General features: G+C 48.5%; 1 protein-coding gene across 1 annotated transcript; it reads right to left on the bottom strand.

Annotated features, from left to right (window-relative positions):
- Nucleotides 1-1515: 1515 nt before the first annotated feature.
- LOC125447131 (rho GDP-dissociation inhibitor 1-like) lies at nt 1516-22680 on the bottom strand. Its single transcript, XM_048521268.2, has 6 exons — nt 22580-22680; nt 13732-13917; nt 12631-12714; nt 5784-5860; nt 3365-3428; nt 1516-1773 (listed from the first exon to the last, which is right to left on the bottom strand). The coding sequence occupies exons 2-6, from the start codon at nt 13910-13912 to the stop codon at nt 1574-1576; spliced, it is 606 nt and encodes a 201-aa protein (XP_048377225.2). The 5' UTR covers nt 13913-13917; nt 22580-22680; the 3' UTR covers nt 1516-1573.
- Nucleotides 22681-24586: the final 1906 nt, after the last annotated feature.

The raw sequence follows: 24586 nt of genomic DNA, 5'->3' as shown, positions 1-24586 counted from the left end.
TTCTGCTTTAATCTCTGACAGTCCCCTTCACTATCTGCTACTCCACCAATCTTAGTGTCATCAGCAAACTTGCTGATCAGACCACCTACACCTTCCTCCAGATCATTTACATATATCACAAACAACAGTGGTCCCAGCACAGATCCCTGTGGAACACCACTGGTCACAGGTCTCCAATTTGAGAAACTCCCTTCCACTACTTCTCTCAGTCTCCTGTTGCCCAGCCAGTTTTTTATCCATCCAGCTAGCACACCCTGGACCCCATGCGACTTCCCTTTCTCCATCAGCCTGCCATGGGGAACCTTATCAAATGCCTTACTGAAGTCTGTTCAGCGAAATCTCCCTCCGGGCCTTCTCAAAGGCCTTCATGTATTTATTTGAAAAGTGCAGAGGTACGTTTCACACCTGATTCTGAAAATGATTAAAAGAAGAGATTAAGGAGGGAATTGTCAAATTTACTGGAAAAACTTTACCTCAGAAACAGAAGTTAAACACATTTTATTAACAGGACGGTAGCCATCTGGCCTGATGTAGAACATGTGCATTTTATAATGAAGCTGGCAAATCAGCAACAGGCTGTGTTTTAAATAGACTTCACGGACAACTGTTACAGCATTATATTGTCACAGAAATTGTTGCCTGTTATTAGGGGATGTCAGCTCAATCGTATCATCCACTTCCCGATCACACACACTGGGCTTGGAGTGCTTCAGAAATCATTTTACAGAACACAGCGCAGAAGTACAAGGAATGAGAGAGACAGAGAGGGGGGACAAAGGAAGGAACAGGCAAAGAGACAGCAAGGAGAACATGATCGACCGACAGGAGACAGGGAAGTGATGGAGAAAGCTAGAGACAGAAATGGGGAACAAACTGAACATGGAGCCATGGAGAGGAGAGTAAGAGAGAGAGAAAGAGAAGAAAGGCAACACAGAGCGTGGGATAGGGAGAAGAAGAGAGAAAGAGGATGAATGCAGAACAAGAGGAGAGTCGGAGAAGAAAGATGGAGAGTGGGGGATGGAGGGATGGGAGAGAATGAGCGTGGGGGATGGAGGGAGGAGAGCGAAAGGAGGTAAAGATCAAGATTCCACCAGCTGTTCCCTCATGTGGGGGTCGGGGGACACGGGGGGGTGGGGGCAGAGTATGGGTTACTGGGATAGTACAGGGTTGAGTGGGCTGCAGTGGTAGAGCTGTGGAGCATGTGCTTAGCAAGTAGCAGGGTGGCAAGGGATGGGAGTGGCAGGGGATGGGGGTGGCAAGTGATGGGGATGGCACAGGATGGGGGTGGCAGCGGATGGGGGTGACAGGGGATGGGTGTGTGAGGGGTGGCAGGTGATGGGGGTGGCAGACGATGGGGTGGCAGGTGATGGGGATGGTAGGGGATGGGGGTGGCAGGGGATGGGGGAGCCAGGTGCTGGGGTGGCAGGTGACGGGGGTGGCAGGTGATGGGGGTGTCAGGGGATGGGGATGGCAGGTGATGGGGGTGTCAGGGGATGGGGGTGTCAGGGGATGAGGGTGGCAAGGTGATGGGTGGCAGGATGCAATGTCAGGAACCTTCTCTCTCCCATACTAACTATTCCTTCCACTCCTTCTTCAGGCACAGGGCCCATTCCCAGCTCAAGTGGTCAGTCTTGTCATCGTCTGTGAAGCTGGATTTCACTAAGTACTGGCCACGGGCTGTCAGACCCTTTGGGGCTTCATCTGAGGGGGTCACAAACTCGTATTCCTCAGCACGTGGGCCATAACTCCCCACCATGAAAGCTGTCTTCTCCACTGTTGGGAGAGAGAGAGAGAGAGTGAGCATTGACAGCAGCTATCATCACCGCACAGCCTGAGCACTTCATAAATGACTGCTTAGTGTAGGAAATGCAACCATCAACATTCACACAGCAAGATCCCACAAACAACAAGAAGATAATAACAGTGCGGCACTCCCTCAGCACTGACCCTCTGACAGTGCCCCCTCCCTCAGCACTGACCCTCTGACAGTGCCCATTCCCTCAGCACTGACCCTCCGACAGTGCGGCGCTCCCTCAGCGCTGATACTCCGACAGTGCGGCGCTCCCTCAGCGCTGATACTCCGACAGTGCCCACTCCCTCAGCCCTGACCCTCCGACAGTGCCCACTCCCTCAGCACTGACCCTCCGACAGTGCCCACTCCCTCAGCCCTGACCCTCCGATAGTGCCCACTCCCTCAGCACTGGCCCTCCAACAGTGCCCACTCCCTCAGCACTGACCCTCCGACAGTGAGGCACTCCCTCAGCACTGACCCTCTGACAGTGCCTACTCCCTCAGCACTGACCCTCCGACAGTGCGGCGCTCCCTCAGCACTGACCCTCCGACAGTGCGGCGCTCCCTCAGCACTGACCCTCCGACAGTGAGGCACTCCCTCAGCACTAACCCTCCAACACTTCCTCAGTGGTCCATTGGCAACTTTATCAACTGCAAAATATTCCAGGCAACTCTCTCGCTGACCCCTGGGTGTAGCACATGTAATTGAGGTTGTGTTTTGTGATGTGACCACCTTGTCTGACAGTGATGGCTGGCTCTCCTTCCCCAGATGCCCTGAACCATCTACTCGGGAACACTTATTCCTTCCCCTTGGGTTGGAGCTGTAGCAGCACACCTTCCCCCGATTGCAATCGAAAGCATGTTTGTGAGGTGACCCTCACTGGACCCCGCTCTGTGTTTGTCCACCATCACATTTCCCTGACCTTTACAATGAGCCCAGCTCACTGCGACATTTCAACACTAACCAGCTCATGTTAAAGTCGTTGAGTCATTGTGGGCTACAGCCCTTTGGCCCATCTTGTCCATGTTGGCCCACTGCTCCGTGCTATCTATTCTAATCCCATTGCCAGCCCTGTGCCCACAGCCTTGTCTGCCTTCCCATCTCATCAAAATACCTCTTCTAAGACTTTATATCTCTACATTCCTCAGAGACAGAGGGTCATTCACTGACAGGAGGGTTTGGTGGAGGGGTTTACCGGGTTACATCAGAGGGTGGTTAGAGATCACCCATATTGCTGTGTGTCAGGAATCATAGGTAGGCCAGATGGTGTAAGGGCAGGATGGATTTCCTTCCCCATTGTACACCAGAAGGGATTTTTTGATAATCAGTGACCTACACCAAACGCAGCTTCATATTTTTAATCTGAATACAAATTTGCAATCTGGCACCGTGGGATTTCAGCTCATCCTGTAGATTATCGGTAAATGTGTAACTGATTCAGAAATATAATCCTGCGCGTCCGCTTCCCCCAACATCAGCTGGCTCACAAACCAGAAAATATTCCATTACAAATATCACTCAGATGAATCCCAATGACAGACAAAAGGTCCCCATCAGTTCCCAGCAGCTCACCTTTCATCCCCTTCCTGTAGGTGACTGCAATGTATTTCAATCCAGAAACAATTTCTTTATTTACCTGGAGAGAGGAATTGGTTTTAGTTCCCAGTTTGTAAAATGTAAGCAGAATAAAATGAGATTCAAACCTGGTGAATTTGCTGATTTACTAAAACAGAAACTGCTCGTTTCTATCAGCTTTTCATTCCTTCAATCACAATTTCCATTGGGTTGGACAGAAACTTTACGGATACTTACAGGACAGAGACTTCTGTCATTCATTTTACCATCAAACATACCCAGAACAGTTACAGCACCAAGTTAATTACTCAGCAAATCTCCCTCAATTCTTTCACACTGAAAGCAATTCCTCCACTACACTGTCCTCCATCAAACACTCCCAGGACAGGAACAACACGGGGTTAGATACAGAGTAAAGCTCCCTCTACACTGTCCCCATCAAACACTCCCAGGACAGGGACAGCACAGGGTTAGATACAGAGTAAAGCTCTCTCTACACTGTTCCCATCAAACACTCCCAGGGACAGGAACAGCACGGGGTTAGATACAGAGTAAAGCTCCCTCTACACTGTTCCCATCAAACACTCCCAGGGACAGGAACAACACGGGGTTAGATACAGAGTGAAGCTCCCTCTACACTGTCCCCTATCAAACACTCCCAGGGACAGGAACAACACGGGGTTAGATACAGAGTAAAGCTCCCTCTACACTGTCCCCTACCAAACACTCCCAGGACAAGGACAGCACGGGGTTAGTTACAGAGTAAAGCTCCCTCTACATTGTCCACATCAAACACTCCCAAGTCACTTGAAATCAAATCATAGAAAAGAGGAACATGAGTAGGCCATCCAGCCCTTCCAGCCCCATCAGCCATTCAACAGGTTTTTGGCTAACCATCCAAGTCATCCCCTGCTCCTTCCCCCAGGCCCTTCGATCACTGTAGCCCTGAGAAGTACAAAGAATTAATCCTAATCACAGCTGCCTCTCACTGATGAGATGAGATTTGAATTGGTTACAAACAGTAACTATATCTCTTTCTCTCTCTGTGCTCCGTTTCATCTTCACTGACAAACTGGAACACGATCTCACTGGGGCTGATGGTAACAAACATGTTTGGTGACTTGTGAGCAGGTCACTGTCGTTGGAATACAGCAGGTTACAGAGTAACCAGGATGGTTACCATGAGACAATACAGCCTTGCTCTAACTGAGGGGGCTACAATGACTGAAGGATTTAATAGGCTCGCTGGAAGAAGGCTGTTACCCTGGTGGGTGGGGTTGGGGGTTTCGGGGGGTGAGGTGGAGACTGTGGTGGCCATAACATGGGAGATCAACTTGAAAGTCTGAACCAGGTCATCCTGGGGCGAGGTCAGCAAGCGTTTCTTCACACAAGAACTCCCTTCCCAAAGGCAAGCGAGAGGTTTATTGGGAATGGAGATCAGAGGATACGGGGCGGGCGTTCGGGCATATTCTGACAGATAATGAAGCGAGGGTTGATGTAAACGGGATTTCTCGATACAGAGACAAAGGTGCAGACTTTCCTTGGGTAAACAATTGATCCCAAGACTATCTACCTGTGCTCTAGTTCACCCTAACAACTGATGTGGGTCAGTGTGGAGTACAGCCCCCAACTCTGACCAAAACAGCAGAATGATTCCCTCAGAGAATAACATCAGTCAAACCACAGAAATACGAATGCTCTGAAATGGGTTAGAATTGGAGGAAATATATTGAGTCTTACAACACAGAAACAAACCCTTCAATCCAACGCATCTGTATTGAACACATATTCTAAACTAGTTCCATTTGTCAGCATTTGGCCCTGTAAACCCTTCCTATCCATATATCCATCCAGATGCCTTTTAAATGTTATAATTGTACCAGCCTCCACCACTTCCTCTGGCAGTTCATTCCATACACACACCACCTTCTGTGTGAAAAAGTTACCCCTCAGGTCCCTTTAAATCTTTCCCCTCCCACCTTCAAACTGCGCCCCTGTAGTTTTGGACTGCCTCACCCTGGGGAAAAGACCTTGCCTACTCATCCTATCTATGCCCGTCATGATTTTATAAACTTTTATAAGGTCACACCTCAGCATCCAGGGAAAATAGCCCCAGCCCATTCAGCCTCCTGCTACAGATCAAACCCTCCAAGCCCGGCAACATCCCTTGCACCAGTTCAAGTTTCACAATAGCCTGCCGAAAGCAGGAAGACCAGAACAGAATCGAAACGTCAGCTTTTGTGCTCCTAAGATGCTGCCTGGCCTGCTGTGTTCATCCAGCTCCACACTTTGTTATCTCGGATTCTCCAGCATCTGCAGTTCCCATTATCACAGAATGCAGGGTACGTGTCATGGTGACTCATCAAATCAACATTATGTCAAACAGGAAAACAAACAGTCACAAGGTGAGACTGACTTTGAAGTGGATTTTCACTTTGTAGGAAACGCCTTCCTTTAACACGAACTTTGTGCTCTTCAAGGCCCGGAGGTCACCTGTTCAATACAACACAATCTGTTAGTGCCAGGAACAATGGACAAACGCCACAACATGGGGCTGTCATTTCTGTAGTGCCTTACAGAACCACAGTGCTTCACACAAAAAATGTGAACAAAATTCAGACCCAGGGCAGGAGGAAGCGAAACACAGCAAGTTCCCACAAATGCAATGTGATCATGTCCAGGAAACCTGTCTCTCTAATTCATCAAGGGAAAAATGTTGAGTACACCCTTGGGATAGATAGCCCCTGCTCCTCTTCAAGATACTGGCTGTGTCACAGGGAGCTTCACTTCCCATTTCAGCTGTAAACTGGAATCTCCCACAGTGCCCACTCCCTCAGCACTGACCCTCCGACAGTGCCCACTCCCTCAGCACTGACAGTCCCACAGTGCCCACTCCCTCGGCACTGACCCTCCGACAGTGCCCACTCCCTCAGCACTGACCCTCCGACAGTGCCCACTCCCTCAGCACTGACCCTCCGACAGTGCCCACTCCCTCAGCACTGACCCTCTGACAGTGCCCACTCCCTCAGCACTGACCCTCTGACAGTGCCCACTCCCTCAGCACTGACCCTCCGACAGTGCCCACTCCCTCAGCACTGACCCTCTGACAGTGCCCACTCCCTCAGCACTGACTCTCTGACAGTGCCCACTCCCTCAGCCTTGACCTCCGACAGTGCCCACTCCCTCAGCACTGACCCTCCGACAGTGCCCACTCCCTCAGCACTGACCCTCCGACAGTGCCCACTCCCTCAGCACTGTGCTGACAGTGTTAACCTGAATTATTAAACCCGTTTGATGTTGAAGCAGCATTATGCCATTTGGCGCATCAAGTCTGCTCTGCCATTTGATCATGGCTGACATGTTTCTTAATCCCAGTCTCCTGCCTTCTCCTCCTAACCTTGATCGTTTAACAATCAAGAATCCATCTCTCTCTGTCACAATTGCAGTTAGTGAACCAGCATTCACTTCCCCCTGCGTTAGTGAGTTCCACTGACGTTTGATCTGATTTGGCTTTCGAAGAATTGAGTTTAAAACTGGCAGGATTGGCGGAGGGGCCCTGAATGAGGAATGGGTAACAAGCTGTTGGGAATGGATTGGATTTAACCCCTTTGCTTTGTGGATGGTGAGTGATCTGTTACAGTCCTAATTGTGGACGCTTTCGAGAGGGTGGAAGGGAGATTTACCAGGATGCTGCCTGGACGGGAGGGCAGGTCTTATGAGGAAAGGTTCAGAGAGTTGGGGCTTTTCTCAATGGAGCGAAGAAGGGTGAGAGGTGACTTGATAGAGGTGTACAAGATGATGAGAGGCATGGATAGAGTGGATAGTCAGAGACTTTTTCCCAGGGTGGAAATGACTGTTACAAGGAGTCATAACTTTAATGTGAGTGGAGGAAGGTAAAGGGGAGATGTCAGAGGCAGGTTCTTTACACAGTGTGGTGGGCGTGTGGAATGTGCTGCCAGCGGTGGCACTGAAGCCAGATACTTTAGGGACATTTAAGCAACTCTTGGATAGGCTCACGGATGGATGTAATCCCGGGTTCGCTGTTCAGTCAAGTGTTTGAGATGCACAGTGGGCAGATGCTCCTGTGGGCAGTTCACAGCTTGTCCTTGCCAGGGTTGGGGGGGGTGGGCTGTGGCCTGGACACTGCTCACAGATTGGCCTTGGCAATGGGATGGCAGGGAACTAGCGTGCTGTTACTTTGAGGAAAGTTTGGGAGGCGGCAGTATGTGTGAGCTAGTTAATCCCAAAATTACAAGCTCATTTTAAATACATTTATTCGGTCACGGGGTGAGGGCATTGCTGGCTAGGGCAGCATTTATTGCCCATCCCTAATTGCCCAGGGGGCAGATAGGAATCAACTACATTGCTGTGGGTCTGGAGTCACATGTAGGCCAGACCAGGTAAGGATGGCAGTTTCCTTCGCTAAAGGGCATTAGTGAACCAGATGGGTTTTTCCAACAATCGACAATGCTTTATTGTCATTATTAAACTCTTAATTCTAAATTTTTACTGAATTCAGATTCTGTGGCAGGATTGAAACCTGAAGCCCCAGAACCTTACTTGTGCCTCTGAACTAATAGCAATATTACCACTAGGCCCCCACGACCAACCCCCACACTGTGCACCTCACCCCCATGCCATTCTGGAGAAATGGGCTCAAACCCACCATGACAGAGGCTAAAAAGTGATCTAAATAAAATTGTGGAATTTAAAAGAAAGTGGTCTAATGGTGATCGTGTAACTGTTTTCAATCATTATAAAAACCCATCTGGTTCACTAATGCCCTTGAGGGAAGGAAACTGCCATCCTTACCTGGTCTGGCCTTCACGTGACTCCAGGCCCACAGCAATATTGACTCTTCACTGCCCTCTGGGCTAATAGGGAGAGGCAATAAATGGCAGTTCAGCCAGCGACGCCTGTAACCATGAACAGACATAAAAATTGTTTTCTTCAATGCTCAGCAGTTGAATGAAGGAAGTGAATAAAACATTTCCCCGCAGAGCAGCGATCTGAGCAAGTAACTGGCAGGTCGTCACAAGCTGTTTCTCACAAAGTCCTTTTAAGGGAGAAACTGTGAGCACAAGCACTTTGTCAGGTGTCAGCCTCAAAGATCCAATCATCAGGTCTGCATTGAAGCCGCAGGGTCTAGGCTTCCTGAGTCAGGGTTCAGTCATAGTGAGAGACAGGCACATCGTAACCGTGACTTTACATTCACCTCCAAAACTGAATGGGTGTCACTTTTTGAAATATTAGCCGTCCTTAAGCAGCAAGTTTGAAATTAATATTCTTTGAAAATGAAACAGTCTGTCTGTTCCAATTTATCTCAGATCCTTTAGGTTTGGTGCCAGGTTTGTTTTGCAAATTACAACAAACAATGTTACCCCACAACGTCCTGAAAGTAACCACATCCTTGGGGGAAGGGAGGGGTGGGAGGGGGGCAGTTGTTGAGGTATTCGTCTGTCTGCCAAAGGACATGATTTATTGAGGAGATTGTTGATCATAGTGGATTTTTTCACTCCAACCGTTTGGATTAAAAGCCAACCTGCAAAATTAAACTTGGTGTGTTCAATCTGTGTTAGCCTGTGATCCCCCAGAAATTGGAAATAAAACTGAAGACATGCATTTATGTAGCACCTTTTGTATGAAACACTGAAGCCAGTTTGTACACAGCAAGATCCCACAAACTGAAACGTGGGGCTGACGAGAGACAGCTGTTGGCCTGGAGCCCTTGGAGAACTCTGCTCTCGATATGTTATGCCCACTGAGAGGCCAGACTGGGACTTGGCTCTTAACTAAAAGGTGGCACCTTTGGCAGTGCAGCACTCCCTCGATACCTCACCATTGTCAATCTAGATGTTTGCGCACAGAACCCTCACCCTCTGAGTCACAGCTGCCCAATGGCTGTTACCACTGGCCAAGGAGGGCACAGTGCTAGCATCATGTTTGTTGAAAACCTACTTCTCTTTGCAGAATCCCTGACACACAATCAAATCATTATGTTCCATTCACATAAAAACCAGCAGATGGACCGAATGGCCTCTTTCTATGCTGGAAATGCAACTTTATCCTGTAGACATTGTTTACTTGGGCTTTAGTAAAGCTTGTGACAAGGTTCCACATGGTAGACTAATTAGTAAAGTTAGATCACATGGGATTGAGGGAGAGCTTGTCAGTTGGTACAAAATTGGCCTAATGGTAGGAGACAGAGAGCGGTGGTAAAGGGTGGTTTATCGGATTGTTACCAGTAGCATTCCACAGGGATCACTACTGGATCCTGTTTTGTTTCTCATTTACATAAATAATTCTGACGAGAATACAGGAGGTATGGTGACTAGGTTTGCGGAAGACACCAAGATTGATAGTGTAGCCGACAGTGAAGAAAGTTATCGAAGATTACAAAGGGATCTTGATCAATTGTGTCATTGGGCTGAGGAGTGGCAGATGGAGGTTAATCTGGATAGATGTGAGATATTGCATGTTGGTCAAACAAACAATGGCAGGACTTATACAATTAAAAATAGGGTTTTGGGTAGTGTTGTAGAACAGAGAGACCTAGGGGTTTAGGTACATAATTCTTTGAAGTTTGCACCACATATAGAAAGGGTGGTTAAGAAAGCGTTAATTGCTAAGACCTTTGAGTATAGGAGTTGGGGATGTCATGTTGAGGGTGTACAGCTCATTGGTAAGGCATCTTCTGGAGCATTGTGTCTAATTCTGGTCGCCCCATTACAGGAAGGATACTATTAAACTGGAGAGGGTTCAGAACTGATTTACCAGGAAGTTGCTGGGAATGGAGGGTTTGAGTCATAGGGAGAGGCTGGGAAGGCTGAGGGGTGACCTTATAGAGGTTTATAAAGTGTTGAGGAGTACAGATCAAGTGAATAGCAAAGGTCTTTTCCCTAGGGTGGGGGATTTCAAAACTAGGAGGCAAATTTTTAAGGGCAGTGGATAAGATTTAAAAAGGACATGAGGGGAAACGTTTTTACACAAAGTGTGTACATAGAATGAACTTCCTGAGGAAGTGGTGGATGTGGGTACAGTTACAGCATTTAAAAGACATCTGGATAAGTACATGAACAGGAAAGGTTTGCAGGGAAATGGGCCCAGTGCCGGCAGGTGGGACTAGTTTAGTTTGGGAACGTGGTCAGCATGGACTGGTTGGGCCGAAGGGTCTGTTTCTGTGCTGTATGACTCTATTGATATTTGTCACTCAATACCGTGGCAACTCCAGAAAGTGATCCTTTGCTGGAGAGGTATTCCTGCGATAAGTCACAGCTGGTATCGATAACAGTTCATTGATACTCAGCGTGCCAACATGTTCTGCTTGCGTTTGAAGTTATTAGAACTGGTATTCCTTGTCAATACTTCAGAAAGAGTTAAGTAGGGGAATGGCGGCAGGGTCCTGGAGCCAGCGGAAACCTCCAAGCCCACAGGAGTCTCCCTGAATGTAAAGATTAATGTCCGCACTATGGCAGGCAATACCACAGAGAAATATTGTTGAGGTGGCTTTGAATAGCCTTGTGTTCCCCTAACGTGGGGAGAGGCCTGTTGGGGTGAAACAGGAGGAGCTCAGACCCCACTTAGTGAAGCCTCCGGGAATATATCTGACCAGAACTGGCATCTCATTAACAATCCAGTGGTATTGAGGCGAAATCTTAGGCAAGAGGGAGGAGAGGCAGTTTCACACCTGCTTTCCTGCTCCTCTGATGCTGCTTGGCCTGCTGTGTTCATCCAGCTCCACACCTTGTTACCTCCTGCAGTGCCATAATGATGCCACCCATAGGTTGCAGGAACAGCAACTCATATTCCGCTTGGGAAACCTGCAGCCCAATGGTATCAATGTGGATTTCACAATCTTCAAAATCTCCCCTCCCCCTACTGCATCCCAAAACCAGCCCAGCTCATCCTGCCTCCCTAACCTGTTCTTCCTGTCACCTAACCCCTCCTCCCACCTCAATGCACCCCCTCAACTCCGACCTACTAACCTCATCCTGCCCCCTTGACCTGTCCGTCCTCCCTGGACTGACCTATCCCCTCTCTACCTCCCCACCTACACTCACCTTTATTGGCTCTATCCCCGCCCCTTTAACTTATCTGTCTCCTCTCCACTCATCTTCTCCTCTGTCCATCTTCGATCTGTCTCCCCGTCTCTCCCTATTAATTTCAGAACCCCCTTTCTCTCCCCCATTTCCAAAAAAGGGTCTAGGCCCGAAACGTCAGCTTTCCTGCTCCTCTGATGCTGCTTGGCCTGCTGTGTTCATCCAGCTCCACACCTTGTTATCTCGGATTCTCCAAATCTGCAGTTCCTGCTGTCTCTTCACATCTCCTAGCAGCTGGTTAACAATATGAATTCCTATGGTTAATGTGTGACTTAAATGTTGGGAACAGAATGGATTTAAAGCACAATTAGATGTAAATTTATGCAATGTTTATAATCCACAAAATCTCTTCGGTCATTGGACTGCTTAATGGTCTGTCAAATAAATATGGCCATTTTAGACCATAAGACCACAACACATAGGAGAAGAAATTTGACCATTCAGCCCCTCTAGTCCACTTCACAATTCAATCATGGCTGATAAGCTTATAACTCTATTCTCCCACTTTCTCCCCATAACCCTTGATCCCCTTGATGATCAACAACCTATCTATCTCAGTCTTAAATGTCCTCAATGACCTGGCCTCCACGGCCTTCAGTGGCAGTGAGTTCCATGGATTCACCACTCTCTGGCTGAAGACATTTCTCCTTCTCTCCTTCTAAAAAGTCTTCCCTTTATTCTCAGGCTGTGCCCTCTGGTTCTAGTTTCTCCTACCAATAAAAACATCTTCTTAACATCCATTGTGTCCAGGCCATTCAGTATTCTGTAGGTTTCAATTAGATCACGCCCCCTCCCCCCATTCTACTAAACTCCATTGAGTATAATCCCAGAGTCCCCAAACACTCCTCAGATAGTAATCTTTTCATTTCTGGCACCATTCTCATGAAGCTCCTCTGAACCTGCTCCACGGCCAGTGCATCCTTCCTGAGATATGGGGCCCAAAGCTGTGCATGTATTGGGCATGTCACATTCAGCTTTTTCCTGGTCATGGGAGTGAGAGACTGATTGGTGCTGATAGTGAGCTGATCTTTCCCTGTCCCACTTTTTGAGGGTCTTTCTGAACACCAACCCCCTCCTCATCCCTCACTATCCCATGACACTGGCTATCAGCAAAGACAGCTCTCTCACTGGATTACTGACAAGGGCAGGCCCCCAACAACCTACCAGTAAGGTCCATGGTGATTGGCTCTGGTGCTTCAGTGCAGATCAGAGTCATTCGTGTCACAGTCACGTTGGGAACGTTTGGATCTAGAACAGAATTTGTAGGCATTACCATTTGGAGACTGAGTGAAAACTGCCCACTCAGTCATAGCATCAAACTTTCCACTAGAATCCCTCACCACCCCACACGCACTCTCAATATATCCTCAACCCCATCCTCAATCCCCACCCACTCACCATATCCTCAACCCCATCCTCAATCCCCACCCTCTCAGTGTATCCTCAACCCCATCCTTAATCCCCACCCTCTCAGTGTATCCTCACCCCATCCTCAATCCCCGCCCTCTCAGTGTATCCTCAACCCCATCCTCAATCCCCAACCTCTCAATATATCCTCAGCCCGATCCTCAATCCCCACCTTCTCACTATATCCTCAACCCCATCCTATCCCCCACCATATCACACACTGTCTCTCTATATCCTCAACACCCACTCTATTCCCCCACCCTCTCATTCTATTCCCCCACCCTCTCACTCAATACCCCACCTTCTCACTGTATCCCTCACCCTCTAACCAATCTCCAAACCCCGCTCTATCCCATTCCCTCTCAGCCCATCCCAAACCCTACTACCCTGATCACTCAGCCCATCCACCTCCAGAAACACATGAGTGCCTCTTTGTCTCATTGCCCCAAACCCCTCATACCCTTCGGGTGGGGAGATGTTTCCTACCATTCCCCATTCTCTCTGTGCTCAGTGCCTTCAGTATCTGCCCTTTGTCTCCTTGTTGCCTGCATTCCTCAGGGTTAAGGGTTAGAGTTAGGGGTTAAGATTAGGGGTTAGCATTCCGAACTTAGGGGTGAAGGTTGGGGTTACGGGTTAATGGTTTGGCTTAGGTTAGGGGTCAGGGTTAGGGTTTAGAGTTAGAGTTATGGACTATGGGTTATGGATTGTGGGTTATAGGTCAGGGTTCAGGTTAAGAGGTTGGGATCAGGGCTCCAAAGTACACTGACCTGTCACCAGGCATTAGGGTTAGGGTCAGGGGTTAGAGTTAGGGGTCAGAGTTTGGGGTTAGGTGTGGTCAGGGTTCCAAAGTGCTCTGACCTGATACCAGCGGCAGGTCTGATCCCAGGAGCATTTTCTTGTACTTTGCCAGACTCTCATCCTCTGCATCAAGCTGCACTATCTCAGCGAGGGATTTCTGTGCTGGCGGCTTGTAGTTGAGTGACTTTTCACCCTCTTCCTCATCAGATACGGTGTTCTCGTTATGTTTCTGATCTGTCATTTCACCTGAGTAGGCAGAGATAGAGCTGGATAACCTTCAACAGACACTCCATTCCCTTCCTCCACCTCCTTCCCATTCTCCCTCCTTTCCCATGGATCCAGAACTGAGGGGGATCTTCACTGACAAAGTTCCCATTCAGTGACACCGAGTATCCCTGTTGTCACCCAGCAACTGTGTATGTTTGCACGATGTGTGTATGTGTGTCTGTCTGTCTGTCTGTGTGTCTGTGTCTGTGTGTATGTGTCAGTGTGTGTGTGTCAGTGTGTGTGTGTGTGTCAGTGTGTGTATGAGTGTGAGACTGTGTGTGTCTGTGTGCATGTATTTGTGTGCATATGTGCGTGTGTATGTATGTGTGTGTGTGTGTGTGTGTGTGTGTGTGTGTGAGTGAGTCTGTGTCTGTGTGTATGTGTCAGTGTGTGTGTGTCAGTGTGTGTATGAATGTGAGTGTGTGTGTCCGTGGGCATGTATTTGTGTGCATGTGTGCGCGTGTATGTATGTGTGTGTGTGTGTGAGTGAGTCCGTGTGTCAGTGTGTGTGTGTGTATGTGTGTGTGTCTGTGTGTCTGTGTCTGTGTGTATGTGTCAGTGTGTGTGTGTGTCAGTGTGTGTATGAGTGTGAGACTGTGTGTGTCTGTGTGCATGTATCTGTGTGCATGTGTGCGTGTGTATGTATGTGTGTGTGTGAGTGAGTCTGTGTCTGTGTGTATTTGTCTGTGTGTGTGTGTGTGTATGTGTGTGTATGAATGTGAGTGTGTGTGTCCGTGGGCATGTATTTGTGTGCATGTGTGCGCGTGTATGTATGTGTGTGTGTGTGTGTGTGTGTGTGTGAGTGAGTCCGTGTGTGTGTGTGTGTGTGTGTGTGTGTGTGTGTGTTTGTGTGTGTGTGTGTGTGTGTATGAGAGTGCGTTGGTTAGTGAGTGTGTATATATGTGTGTGTGTGTGTTGTGTCAGTGAGTCTGTGTGTCTGTGTGTGTGTGAGTCTGTGTGTGTCAGCGTGTGTGTGTGTCTGTGTGTGTGTGTCAGTGCGTGTGTGTGTCAGCATGTGTGTGTGTGTGTGTGTGTGTGTGTGTGTGTGTGTGTGTGTGTGTGTGTGTGAGAGTGAGAGCCGATACAATCACTGGCCACTCTGCCTGTGTGAGGCTGTAGAGCTCCATTTAAAATAACAATGGAATACTGCGAATCTGAAACAGCTGGAGAAACGCAGCAGCCTGGAGACCATAAGGACAGCAGATGCTGGAAGCATCTCCAGGTGTGAGGTTGGAAAAGCACAGCAGGTCAGACAGCGTCTGAGGAGCAGGAAAGTCAATGTTTCGGCCTGAAACCTGTCGTCAGGACGTGCTAATGAAGGTTTTCGGCTCGCGATGTTGACTTTCCTGTTCCTCTGATCCTGTCAGAGAAACTCGGCAGGTCTGGCAGTGTCAGTGGAGAGAGGAACAGTGGACATTTCCATTCCTGTATACATCTTCTTCAAGCTTTAACTTTAGACGTTGAATCGTAACTAGAGCCACAAGTTTGTTCTCCTTCATTCTTTGGGGATGGCCTTTCTTTTGTTACCTTCTCATTTCGTGTTACAATCACCTCATTTAGACAAATCCTTGTGTCCTCCCTCTCTCCATCCCCGCTCTCTCTTGCTGGAGCACCACAAAACTGTTTGGTGTTTAAGAGATAATGGGGACTGCAGATGCTGGAGAGGCCGAGATAGCAAAGAGTAGAGCTGGATGAACACAGCAGGCCAATGTTCTAGGCCCGAAACGTCAGCTTTTGTGCTCCTGAGATGCTGCTTGGCATGCTGTGTTCATCCAGCTCCGCACTTTGTTATCTTGGTTGGTGTTTAATCTCTCTCAGTCTTCACTCTATCACAGAGCCTCTCTCTTATTCTTCCTGCCTCCACCCAACGTCCCAGTTTAAAATCTCTGGCAATTTTATCTTCCTTCAGTTCTATGGATTACATTCCTCTCATCCTGGCCTCTCCATGATTTTAGTCCCCCATTGGTGTCTGTACTTATGCTGCCCAAGCCCGAGGCTCTGGAATTTTCTTCTCTAACCTTCTCCACCCCTCTACCTCTCTTTCCCCCTTTCATAGCTGCATCCCTTGAGAAAATGTTTGATCATCGGTCAATCATTGTCTTGTGGCTCAGGGTCCACAGATCCTCGAAGGCAACATGTGGATGAGGTGGTTAAATATCGGGAATAAAACCAAAAGAACTGCGGATGCTGTAAATCAGGAACAAGAACAAAGTTGCTGGAAAAGCTCAGCAGGTCTGGCAGCATCTGTGAAGGAGAAAACAAGACTTAATGTTTCAAGTTCTGAGGAAGGGTCACTGGGCCCAAAATGTTAACTCTGTTGTAAATATTGGGATATTTGCTTTCGGTAGTCAAGGCATGGGAGGTTATGATGGAGTTGCGTAAGATATAAGTTAGGCCAAAGCTGGAGTACTGTGTGTAGGTCTGGTCCCCACACTTCAGGAAGGACATAATTGCCCTGCACAGGGTGCAGAGGAGATTCACCAGGATGTTGCCTGGGCTGGAGGGATTCAGTGAAGCAGAGAGACTGGATAGGTTTGGGCCGTTTTCCTGAGAGCACAGAAGGCTGAGGGGTTATTTGGTTAAGATGTACAAACTTATGAGGAGTATAGTTAGGGAGAAACCTGCCAGGGGATATAGAATTAAGGGAAAGGGCAGAAGGCTTTGAGGGAATTTGAGGAAAAGAGGGTGGTGGGTATCTGGAACTCAAAGCTTGAAAGGGTGGTGGAGGCAGGAACGCTGAAGGCATTGAAGACATAGTTAGATGGTGTACAAGACTATGGGCTGAGAGATGGGAAATGGGATTAGAATAAGTGGATGTTTGATAACTGGCACAGACTCGATGGGCCAAAGAACCTCTTTCTCTATTGTTATGACTCTACGTTAAATCTTGAGGAGCATTTTGGGATGTTTAGAGGCTCCATATAAATGCAGGTGTTTGGTTCATGGACCAGGGTCATGTGACTGAACAGGCCCTGGATGTCGGTGAACAAATATGGGAGAATGAAACAAAGAATTGTGGGTGCTGGAAATATGAAAACATAGACAAAAATGGCTGGAGAAACTCAGAAGGTCTGGCAGCATCTGTGAGGAGAGAAACAGAGTTAAACATTTAACCCTTTAAACATTTCGGGTCGAGTGGTGCTTGGTCAGAACTGTCTGTCGCTGGGAAAATGTGTGATTTACATTGAAGATGGGGGTTGGAGAAAAGGAGGAAGTAGATCAAATGAGTCAGAGAGAGAGTCAGAGAGAGAGAGAGAGTCTGAGAGAGAGAGAGACAGAGAAAGAGGGTCAAAGAGAGATTCAGAGAGGGAGAGAGAGAGAGAGCCAGTGAGAGAGATTCAGGGAGAGAGAAAGAAAGAGAGAGAGAGTCAGAGAGACAGAGACAGAGAAAGATTCAGAGAGGGAGAGAGAAACAGAGAAAGAGGGTCAGAGAGAGATTCAGAGAGGGGGGGGGGTTCAGAGAGAGAGGGTCAGAGAGAGAGATTCAGAGAGGGAGAGAGAGAGGGTCAGAGAGAGTCAGAGAGAGATTCAGAGAGGGAGAGAGTGAGAGGGTCAGAGGGAGAGATTCAGAGAGAGAGAGAGAGAGAGAGAGAGGGGGGTTCAGAGAGAGAGGGTCAGAGAGAGAGATTCAGAGAGGGAGAGAGAGAGGGTCAGAGAGAGACAGTCAGAGAGACAGAGGGTCAGAGAGAGATTCAGACAGGGAGAGAGTGATAGGGTCAGAGAGAGAGAGATTCAGAGAGAGAGAGTGAGAGGGTCAGAGAGAGATTCTGAGAGGGAGAGAGAGAGGGGTTCAGAGAGACAGGGTCAGAGAGAGATTCAGTGAGGGAGAGAGAGAGGGGTTCAGAGATTCAGGGTCAGAGAGAGATTCAGAGAGGGAGAGAGAGATTCAGAGAGCGAGAGAGAGAGGGTCAGAGAGACAGATTCAGAGAAAGAGAGAGTGAAAGGATCGGAGAAAGATTCAGGGAGGGAGAGAAAGAGGGGTGTCAGAGAGAGAGGGTCAGAGGGAGAGATTCAGAGAGGGAGAGAGAGCGAAAGGAGGAAGACGAAGGCCTGATGAAGGGTGCAAATATGAAATGTCGACATTCCTGCTGCTCTGATGCTGCCTGGCTTGCTGTGTCCCTCCAGCTCCACAGCATGTTTTCTCTGACCCCAGCATCTGCAGCCCTTGCTATCCCCTAGACAAAGGCATGATTTTCTTTCGGCCTCTCTCTGGGAACTCGCTTACTCCTACATCAGCATAAATACCACCTTTTCTGAGCTACTGTCCATTCTGAAAGGTCATTGGACCTGAACATTAACTCTATCACTCTCTCTATCTCTCCACAGATGCTGCCAGACCTGCTGAGTTTCTCCAGTACTTCCTGTGTTTGTTTTAAAGCTGGGAGGAACATGCTTCCCTGTGTGTCCAAAGGCAGGGCAGGTCCCGACCTTTCATTTGAACTGAATATGTGAATCTGTTTGGGGAGGTTCGATTGAAAGCTGCATCTTAGGTTTTGAAATGAGTGAGAAAGGCAGTGTGTGTGCGCCAATGTTTTTCTGTTGCAAAAGCTGAGATATGATCTGGGCTCATCATTTGTCAAATGAGGAAATGAGCTGCTAACCACACTGTGTGAGCAGGCTGCTGCAAGCTGGACTAGGCCCAGCTTCTGTTCCGACAGTAACGCACCAGGCTCGGACTGAGCCTTTTCAATAACAACCCCAACCCCCACCCCCGACTGGGTGTGGCATCTCCCCATCTCCCTCATCTCCTCCAATCCGAAACCCTTCGAGATCTCTGTGCTACCCCAATTCCTGCCTCTTGGCACCTCCAACCCTCCATCACTCCACGGCTGGCTGCCGAGGCCTCAACTATTCTGGGCCCCAGGCCCCGGAAATCCCTCCCTAATCCTCTCCACATCCCTCTCTCCTTTCTGTCTCTCCCTAATCCTCTCCACATCTCTCTCTCCTTTCTCTCTCTCCCTAATCCTATCCACATTGCTCTCTCCTTTCTGTCTCTCCCTAATCCTCTCCACATCTCTCTCTCTCTCTCCTTTCTCTCTCCCTAACACTCTCCTCATCTCTCTCTCTCTTCTTTCTCTTTCTCTCTTCCCCCAACCCTCTCCACATCTCTCTCTCTCCATTGCCTCTGAAATAAAGACCAACATTTCATTTGCCTTCCCTATTCCCAGCTCAACTTGGATTCTGACACCTATATCTCTCCCTGATGCAGTTTTCCAGCAGATCCTGGCATTGTGCACCACTGCTGGGCCTAGCAGAAACACCACTCATTTTACAGGGTCAACAGTAAGATCCCACAGCACCTGCCCTAATCCCAGCCTCCAACCCGCCACCCTCCGCCAACACCCATCCATAACACAGGTCAAAGGGTGTGACCCCTGAACTCAATGAGATTGCACTGTACTGGATCAGCCTGGGGCTGCTAGTCTCTCTCACCCTGTTCAGGTCTCACTGTTAGCTCTGGGGCTGAAAGATCATCAGTGCATGCAGCAATAAAGTGTGGACATTCAAATCAGATCAGCCCTGATCATATTGATTTGGTGAAATAGGTTGGACAAGCCGAGAGGCCTGTACTTTTTCTGATGAAGGGTCTAGGCCCAAAACGTCAGCTTTTGTGCTCCTGAGATGCTGCTTTGCCTGCTGTGTTCATCCAGCTCCACACTTTGTTATCCAGGCCTGTGCTTACACGTCATTTGGATTTTCGATACATCATACCCAGTCCAATCAGGAACTGGCCAAAACCCAACCATTCTCAGCAAAAACATCTTGAGCCAGGGGAGAGTGAGGCACGCTGCTCCTTATAACACAGGAGGTCAGTGGCTGATCTAGAGGGGGTCGCAAATGATGAAGAGTTTCATTGAGAAATTGAGAAGAAATTGTTTCTGCTCGTAAGTATGCGGTAAATGGAGAGACACCGGATTGAGATCGTTGGCAAAAGATCCAGAGGAAAGATTTTTTTGACGCACAGGAGCATAATGCCTGATAGAGTGGAGAAGCAGATTCCCTGAAAACATTCCAAAGGCAAATTGGATTGATATTTAAAAGGAGGGCAAAGAATAACAGGGCTGTGGGAGAAGAGGAGAGGAGTGGGAGTAATTGACTTTTCTTTAAAAGGGCCAGTACAGGCAAGGTGGGCAGAATGGCCTCCTGATGAGACGTAACATTCTAAACCTCGTGTTCCTGCACTCTATGAGGGGCTAAATTCCTGGAATTTAAGATTGCTAAAGCCAAGTTAAAGTTTGGGAGAGTGTGAGCAGCACGAGGGACATTCACAAACTGCACAAACTGATCCTGAAGTTCCATGGGGAGCGCCTACTCTTGACCGCTCACACCCCTATCCCTCGATTGATGTTGAACTGCAATTAAATATCTGTCAGAAACAAACTCTCTGCATCGAGTTTCTGCAACAGGAAGTGGGTGAAATGCCATTTGGTTTCGTATCACACAGAACAGAGACGTTAGAGGCAAACGAGATGCTGGGACTGACAGTAATGTTAAACATATTAAAAATATCCCGAAGCATATCCCTGGCTGTGCCAGGATGAGGTGGAATTAGGAAATGCGTGAATTCAGATTCACAGAGAAAGCACAGAAACTCAGCTTCGAGACAAACAGCCCCGGGAAGTGGCCTGATCGGAATAGACCAGATTCAATCTTTGCTCCACATGGAATTATACCAGCTTCCTACACCCAGAGAGCAGGGTCAGAGTGTAGAGGCCAGGCAATGGGGGAAGCAGTGGGTTATGTTAATGGGTTGGGATGAAGGGAAGGTGGAGCAGAACCACCAGTACGGATTTGCTGGGCCGAATGGCCTTTTTTACACTCTAAAAATTCAACACAACCTCAACAAATGCAAGCTGTGATTCTTACTTGTACGGTATATTTTTCCCTGCTCTGAGCTCGCTCATTTGCTGCACAATACTGGGCCGTTAGCTGGTCATTAATGAGTAATCTTCACAAATACTCAGACACTGAGACAGAAAGAGCTAAGGTTTCGTTTCACCTGAAGAAAATCTGATCATTTACATTAAACTATAACACATAGGGGCAGAACTAGGCCATTCAGCCCATCAAGTCTGCACTGCCCTTCAATCATGGCTGATCTATTTCTCAACACCATTCTCCTGCTTTCTCCCTGTAACCCTTCGATCCCTTTATTGACACGAACCTATCTGTATCTGTCTTAAATACACTCAATGACTTGGCATTTACAGCCCTCTGCAGCGATGAATTCCACAGATTCACCACCCTCTGGCTAAAGAAATTCCTCCTCATCTCAGTTCTAAAGGGTCATCCCTTCACTCTGAGCTGTGCCCTCGGGTCCTAGTCTCTCTGCTACTGGAAACATCTCCATTTCTTGTCCAGAGACAGTAGGAACTGCAGATGCTGGAGAATCCGAGATAACAAGGCGCAGACCTGGAGGAACACAGCAGGCCAAGCAGCATCAGAGGAGCAGGAAGGCTGGCAGTTCGGGCTAGATCAGCTTTCCTTTTCCTCTGATGCTGCCTGGCCTGCTGTGTTTCTCCAGCTCCACACTCCATTTCCCGTCCAATTCTCTCTTCTGTGCTGCAGTTCACCTCTGCCCTGTGCTGCCGACCCTTTAGTATCACACACGCCAGTGGTCACATTTTACTGGATAGTTTCCATCATGAGTGCTGACTGGCTTGCCAACAGTGAGAATCTTCACTGGCAAGCTCTGACCCTGTCCCAAGATCACAATGCCACAGATTACTTTGCCTTTGGGAACAACCATCTGACAGATATTTCCCATTTACCCAAACTAAGGATGGAAATGTTAACTACAATGCTTCAGCACCGAGTACAACAGGATAATGGCGAATCTCAGTTCAAACCCCTTCCTGGGCTGGACAGGGTGGAAAAAAGGAATGCAGCAATTCAAAACTGAATGAATTATTGCAAAATCTGTTAGATTTTTATCAAATTCTGCCTGTTTGAATTGGGACAGAAAGTCGCAGCCCACTGCCACCTGCTGCAATGTGGTAGTCCAGTCAGAGACTGATCAGGTTGATGTCTGCCTGTGCACTGAGAGGAGCCAGCTTGCTTTAAGGATCCTGTGTTGGCACAAAGCTACAGCTCGCCAATGTTGAATAATAACTGAGAGATGGGCCAGAAGTGCTCAAGTTGCCAGTGAAACTTTCAAACAGAAAGCCCCTCAAGGGGCACAGGACTGCCTGGCGCAAGCTAACAGACTCTGAAGATAGAGAGCATCAGTGGTTACAGTCGGAAATGAAGGCTCCCCTCTACCCCTGGGGTTGGGGGGGGGCACCTCATATTTGGCTGTGAAGGGCAACAGCTCAGGAAATTCCGAAAGTCACATCCGAGATCCCGGCAGCTCAAAGTGTAAAGCGGCGTCAAACTGAGCGATTACTCAGTAAGTCTCCGACCCACTGCAGCGATGGTAAGCTGCAACATCTGACCAAGATCACTGAGAGTTTCAGTGAATTTCAGTTCAAAGGAACAGGAAGCAAACAGCAAACTCACAGGAAACATTTTACAGTTAAATGCAGCGAGAGATATTAAACTGAACGTAAACCCACACGTTGTCAAAATGATGATTGGCTAGGGGAAACAGTCTGCTATAAAATTCATTTTAATTGTAAGCGACAGGGGGTCTGCGACTCACCGTTGCAGTTACTCGTCGACACTGGACTGTTTTAGATCACAGCGTGGAGCCAACACAGAATTAAATGAGAATCAACTCGAGCGTGAAAACAGAGAGAGGAAATGTGGTCGCAGATGTCACAGCAATGATCCACAAACACAAAATCTGATTGGCAGATGCTGAAATTCATACTTCCAGCCATCTTTTGTCTACACGCTCACACTCTGTCCCTAACGTCTACACCCTCACACCCTGTCCCTAACGTCTATGCCCTCACACCCTGTCCCTAACGTCTATACTCTCACACCCTGTCCCCAACGTCTATACTCTCACACCCTGTCCCTAACATCTATGCCCTCACACCCTGTCCCTAACGTCTATGCCCTCACACCCTGTCCCTAACGTCTATACCCTCACACCCTGTCCCTAACGTCTATGCCCTCACACCCTGTCCCTAACGTCTAAACCCTCACACAGTGTCCCTAATGTCTATACCCTCACACCCTGTCCCTAACGTCTATACTCTCACACCCTGTCCCTAACATCTATACCCTCACACCCTGTCCCTAACGTCTATACCCTCACACTGTGTCCCTAATGTCTATGCCCTCACACCCTGTCCCTAACGTCTATGCCCTCACACCCTGTCCCTAACATCTATACCCTCACACCCTGTCCCTAACGTCTATAACCTCACACCCTGTCCCTAACGTCTATACCCTCACACCCTGTCCCTAACGTCTATAACCTCACACCCTGTCCCTAACGTCTATACCCTCACACTGTGTCCCTAACGTCTATACCCTCACACCCTGTCCCTAACGTCTATACCCTCACACTGTGTCCCTAACGTCTATAACCTCACACCCTGTCCCTAACGTCTATACCCTCACACCCTGTCCCTAACGTCTATACCCTCACACTGTGTCCCTAACGTCTATACCCTCACACCCTGTCCCTAACGTCTATACCCTCACACTGTGTCCCTAACGTCTATAACCTCACACCCTGTCCCTAACGTCTATACCCTCACACCCTGTCCCTAACGTCTATACCCTCACACCCTGTACCTAACGTCTATACCCTCACACTGTGTCCCTAACGTCTATACCCTCACACCCTGTCCCTAACGTCTATACCCTCACACTGTGTCCCTAACGTCTATACCCTCACACCCTGTCCCTAACGTCTATACCGTCACACCGTGTCCCTAACGTCTATACCCTCACACCCTGTCCCTAACGTCTATACCCTCACACCATGTCCCTAACGTCTATACCCTCACACCCTGTCCCTAAGGTCTATACCCTCACACCATGTCCCTAACGTCTATACCCTCACACTGTGTCCCTAACGTCTCTACCCTCACACTGTGTCCCTAACGTCTATACCCTCACACTGTGTCCCTAACGTCTCTACCCTCACACTGTGTCCCTAACGTCTATACCCTCACACCCTGTCCCTAACGTCTACACCCTCACAACGTGTCCCTAACTTCCATACCCTCACCGTGTCCCCAACGTCTTATACACTCACACCGTGTCCCTAACGTCTGTACCGTCACACCCTGTCCCTAACGTCTATACCCTCACACTGTGTCCCTAACGTCTATACCCTCACACTGTGTCCCTAACGTCTATACCCTCACACCCTGTCCCTAACGTCTATACCCTCACACTGTGTCCCTAACGTCTATAACCTCACACCCTGTCCCTAACGTCTCTACCCTCACACTGTGTCCCTAACGTCTATACCCTCACACCCTGTCCCTAACGTCTACACCCTCACAACGTGTCCCTAACTTCCATACCCTCACCGTGTCCCCAACGTCTTATACACTCACACCGTGTCCCTAACGTCTGTACCGTCACACCGTGCCCCTAACGTCAATCGCCTCACACTGTGTCCCTAATGTCTATACCCTCACACTGTGTCCCTAACGTCTATACCCTCACACCCTGTCCCTAACGTCTATACCCTCACACTGTGTCCCTAACGTCTATACCCTCACACCCTGTCCCTAACGTC

The sequence above is a fragment of the Stegostoma tigrinum genome, chromosome 38, assembly GCF_030684315.1.
Source record: "Stegostoma tigrinum isolate sSteTig4 chromosome 38, sSteTig4.hap1, whole genome shotgun sequence".
In the NCBI taxonomy this organism is placed as follows: domain Eukaryota; kingdom Metazoa; phylum Chordata; class Chondrichthyes; order Orectolobiformes; family Stegostomatidae; genus Stegostoma; species Stegostoma tigrinum.
The sequence above is the reverse complement of the archived record's forward strand: the minus strand, read 5'-3'. Positions and strand labels throughout refer to the sequence as shown.

Bases quoted from the DNA above. Each gene is read 5' to 3' on its own strand.
- LOC125447131 (XM_048521268.2), bottom strand. From the start codon at position 13,912: ATGACAGATCAGAAACATAACGAGAACACCGTATCTGATGAGGAAGAG. The intron at 12,715-13,731 runs GTCAGAGCACTT...ATTCTGTTCTAG, and splicing joins AGACCTGCCGCTGGTATCAG to ATCCAAACGTTCCCAACGTG. The intron at 5,861-12,630 runs GTAGGTTGTTGG...TGTATTGAACAG, and splicing joins AATCACCATGGACCTTACTG to GTGACCTCCGGGCCTTGAAG.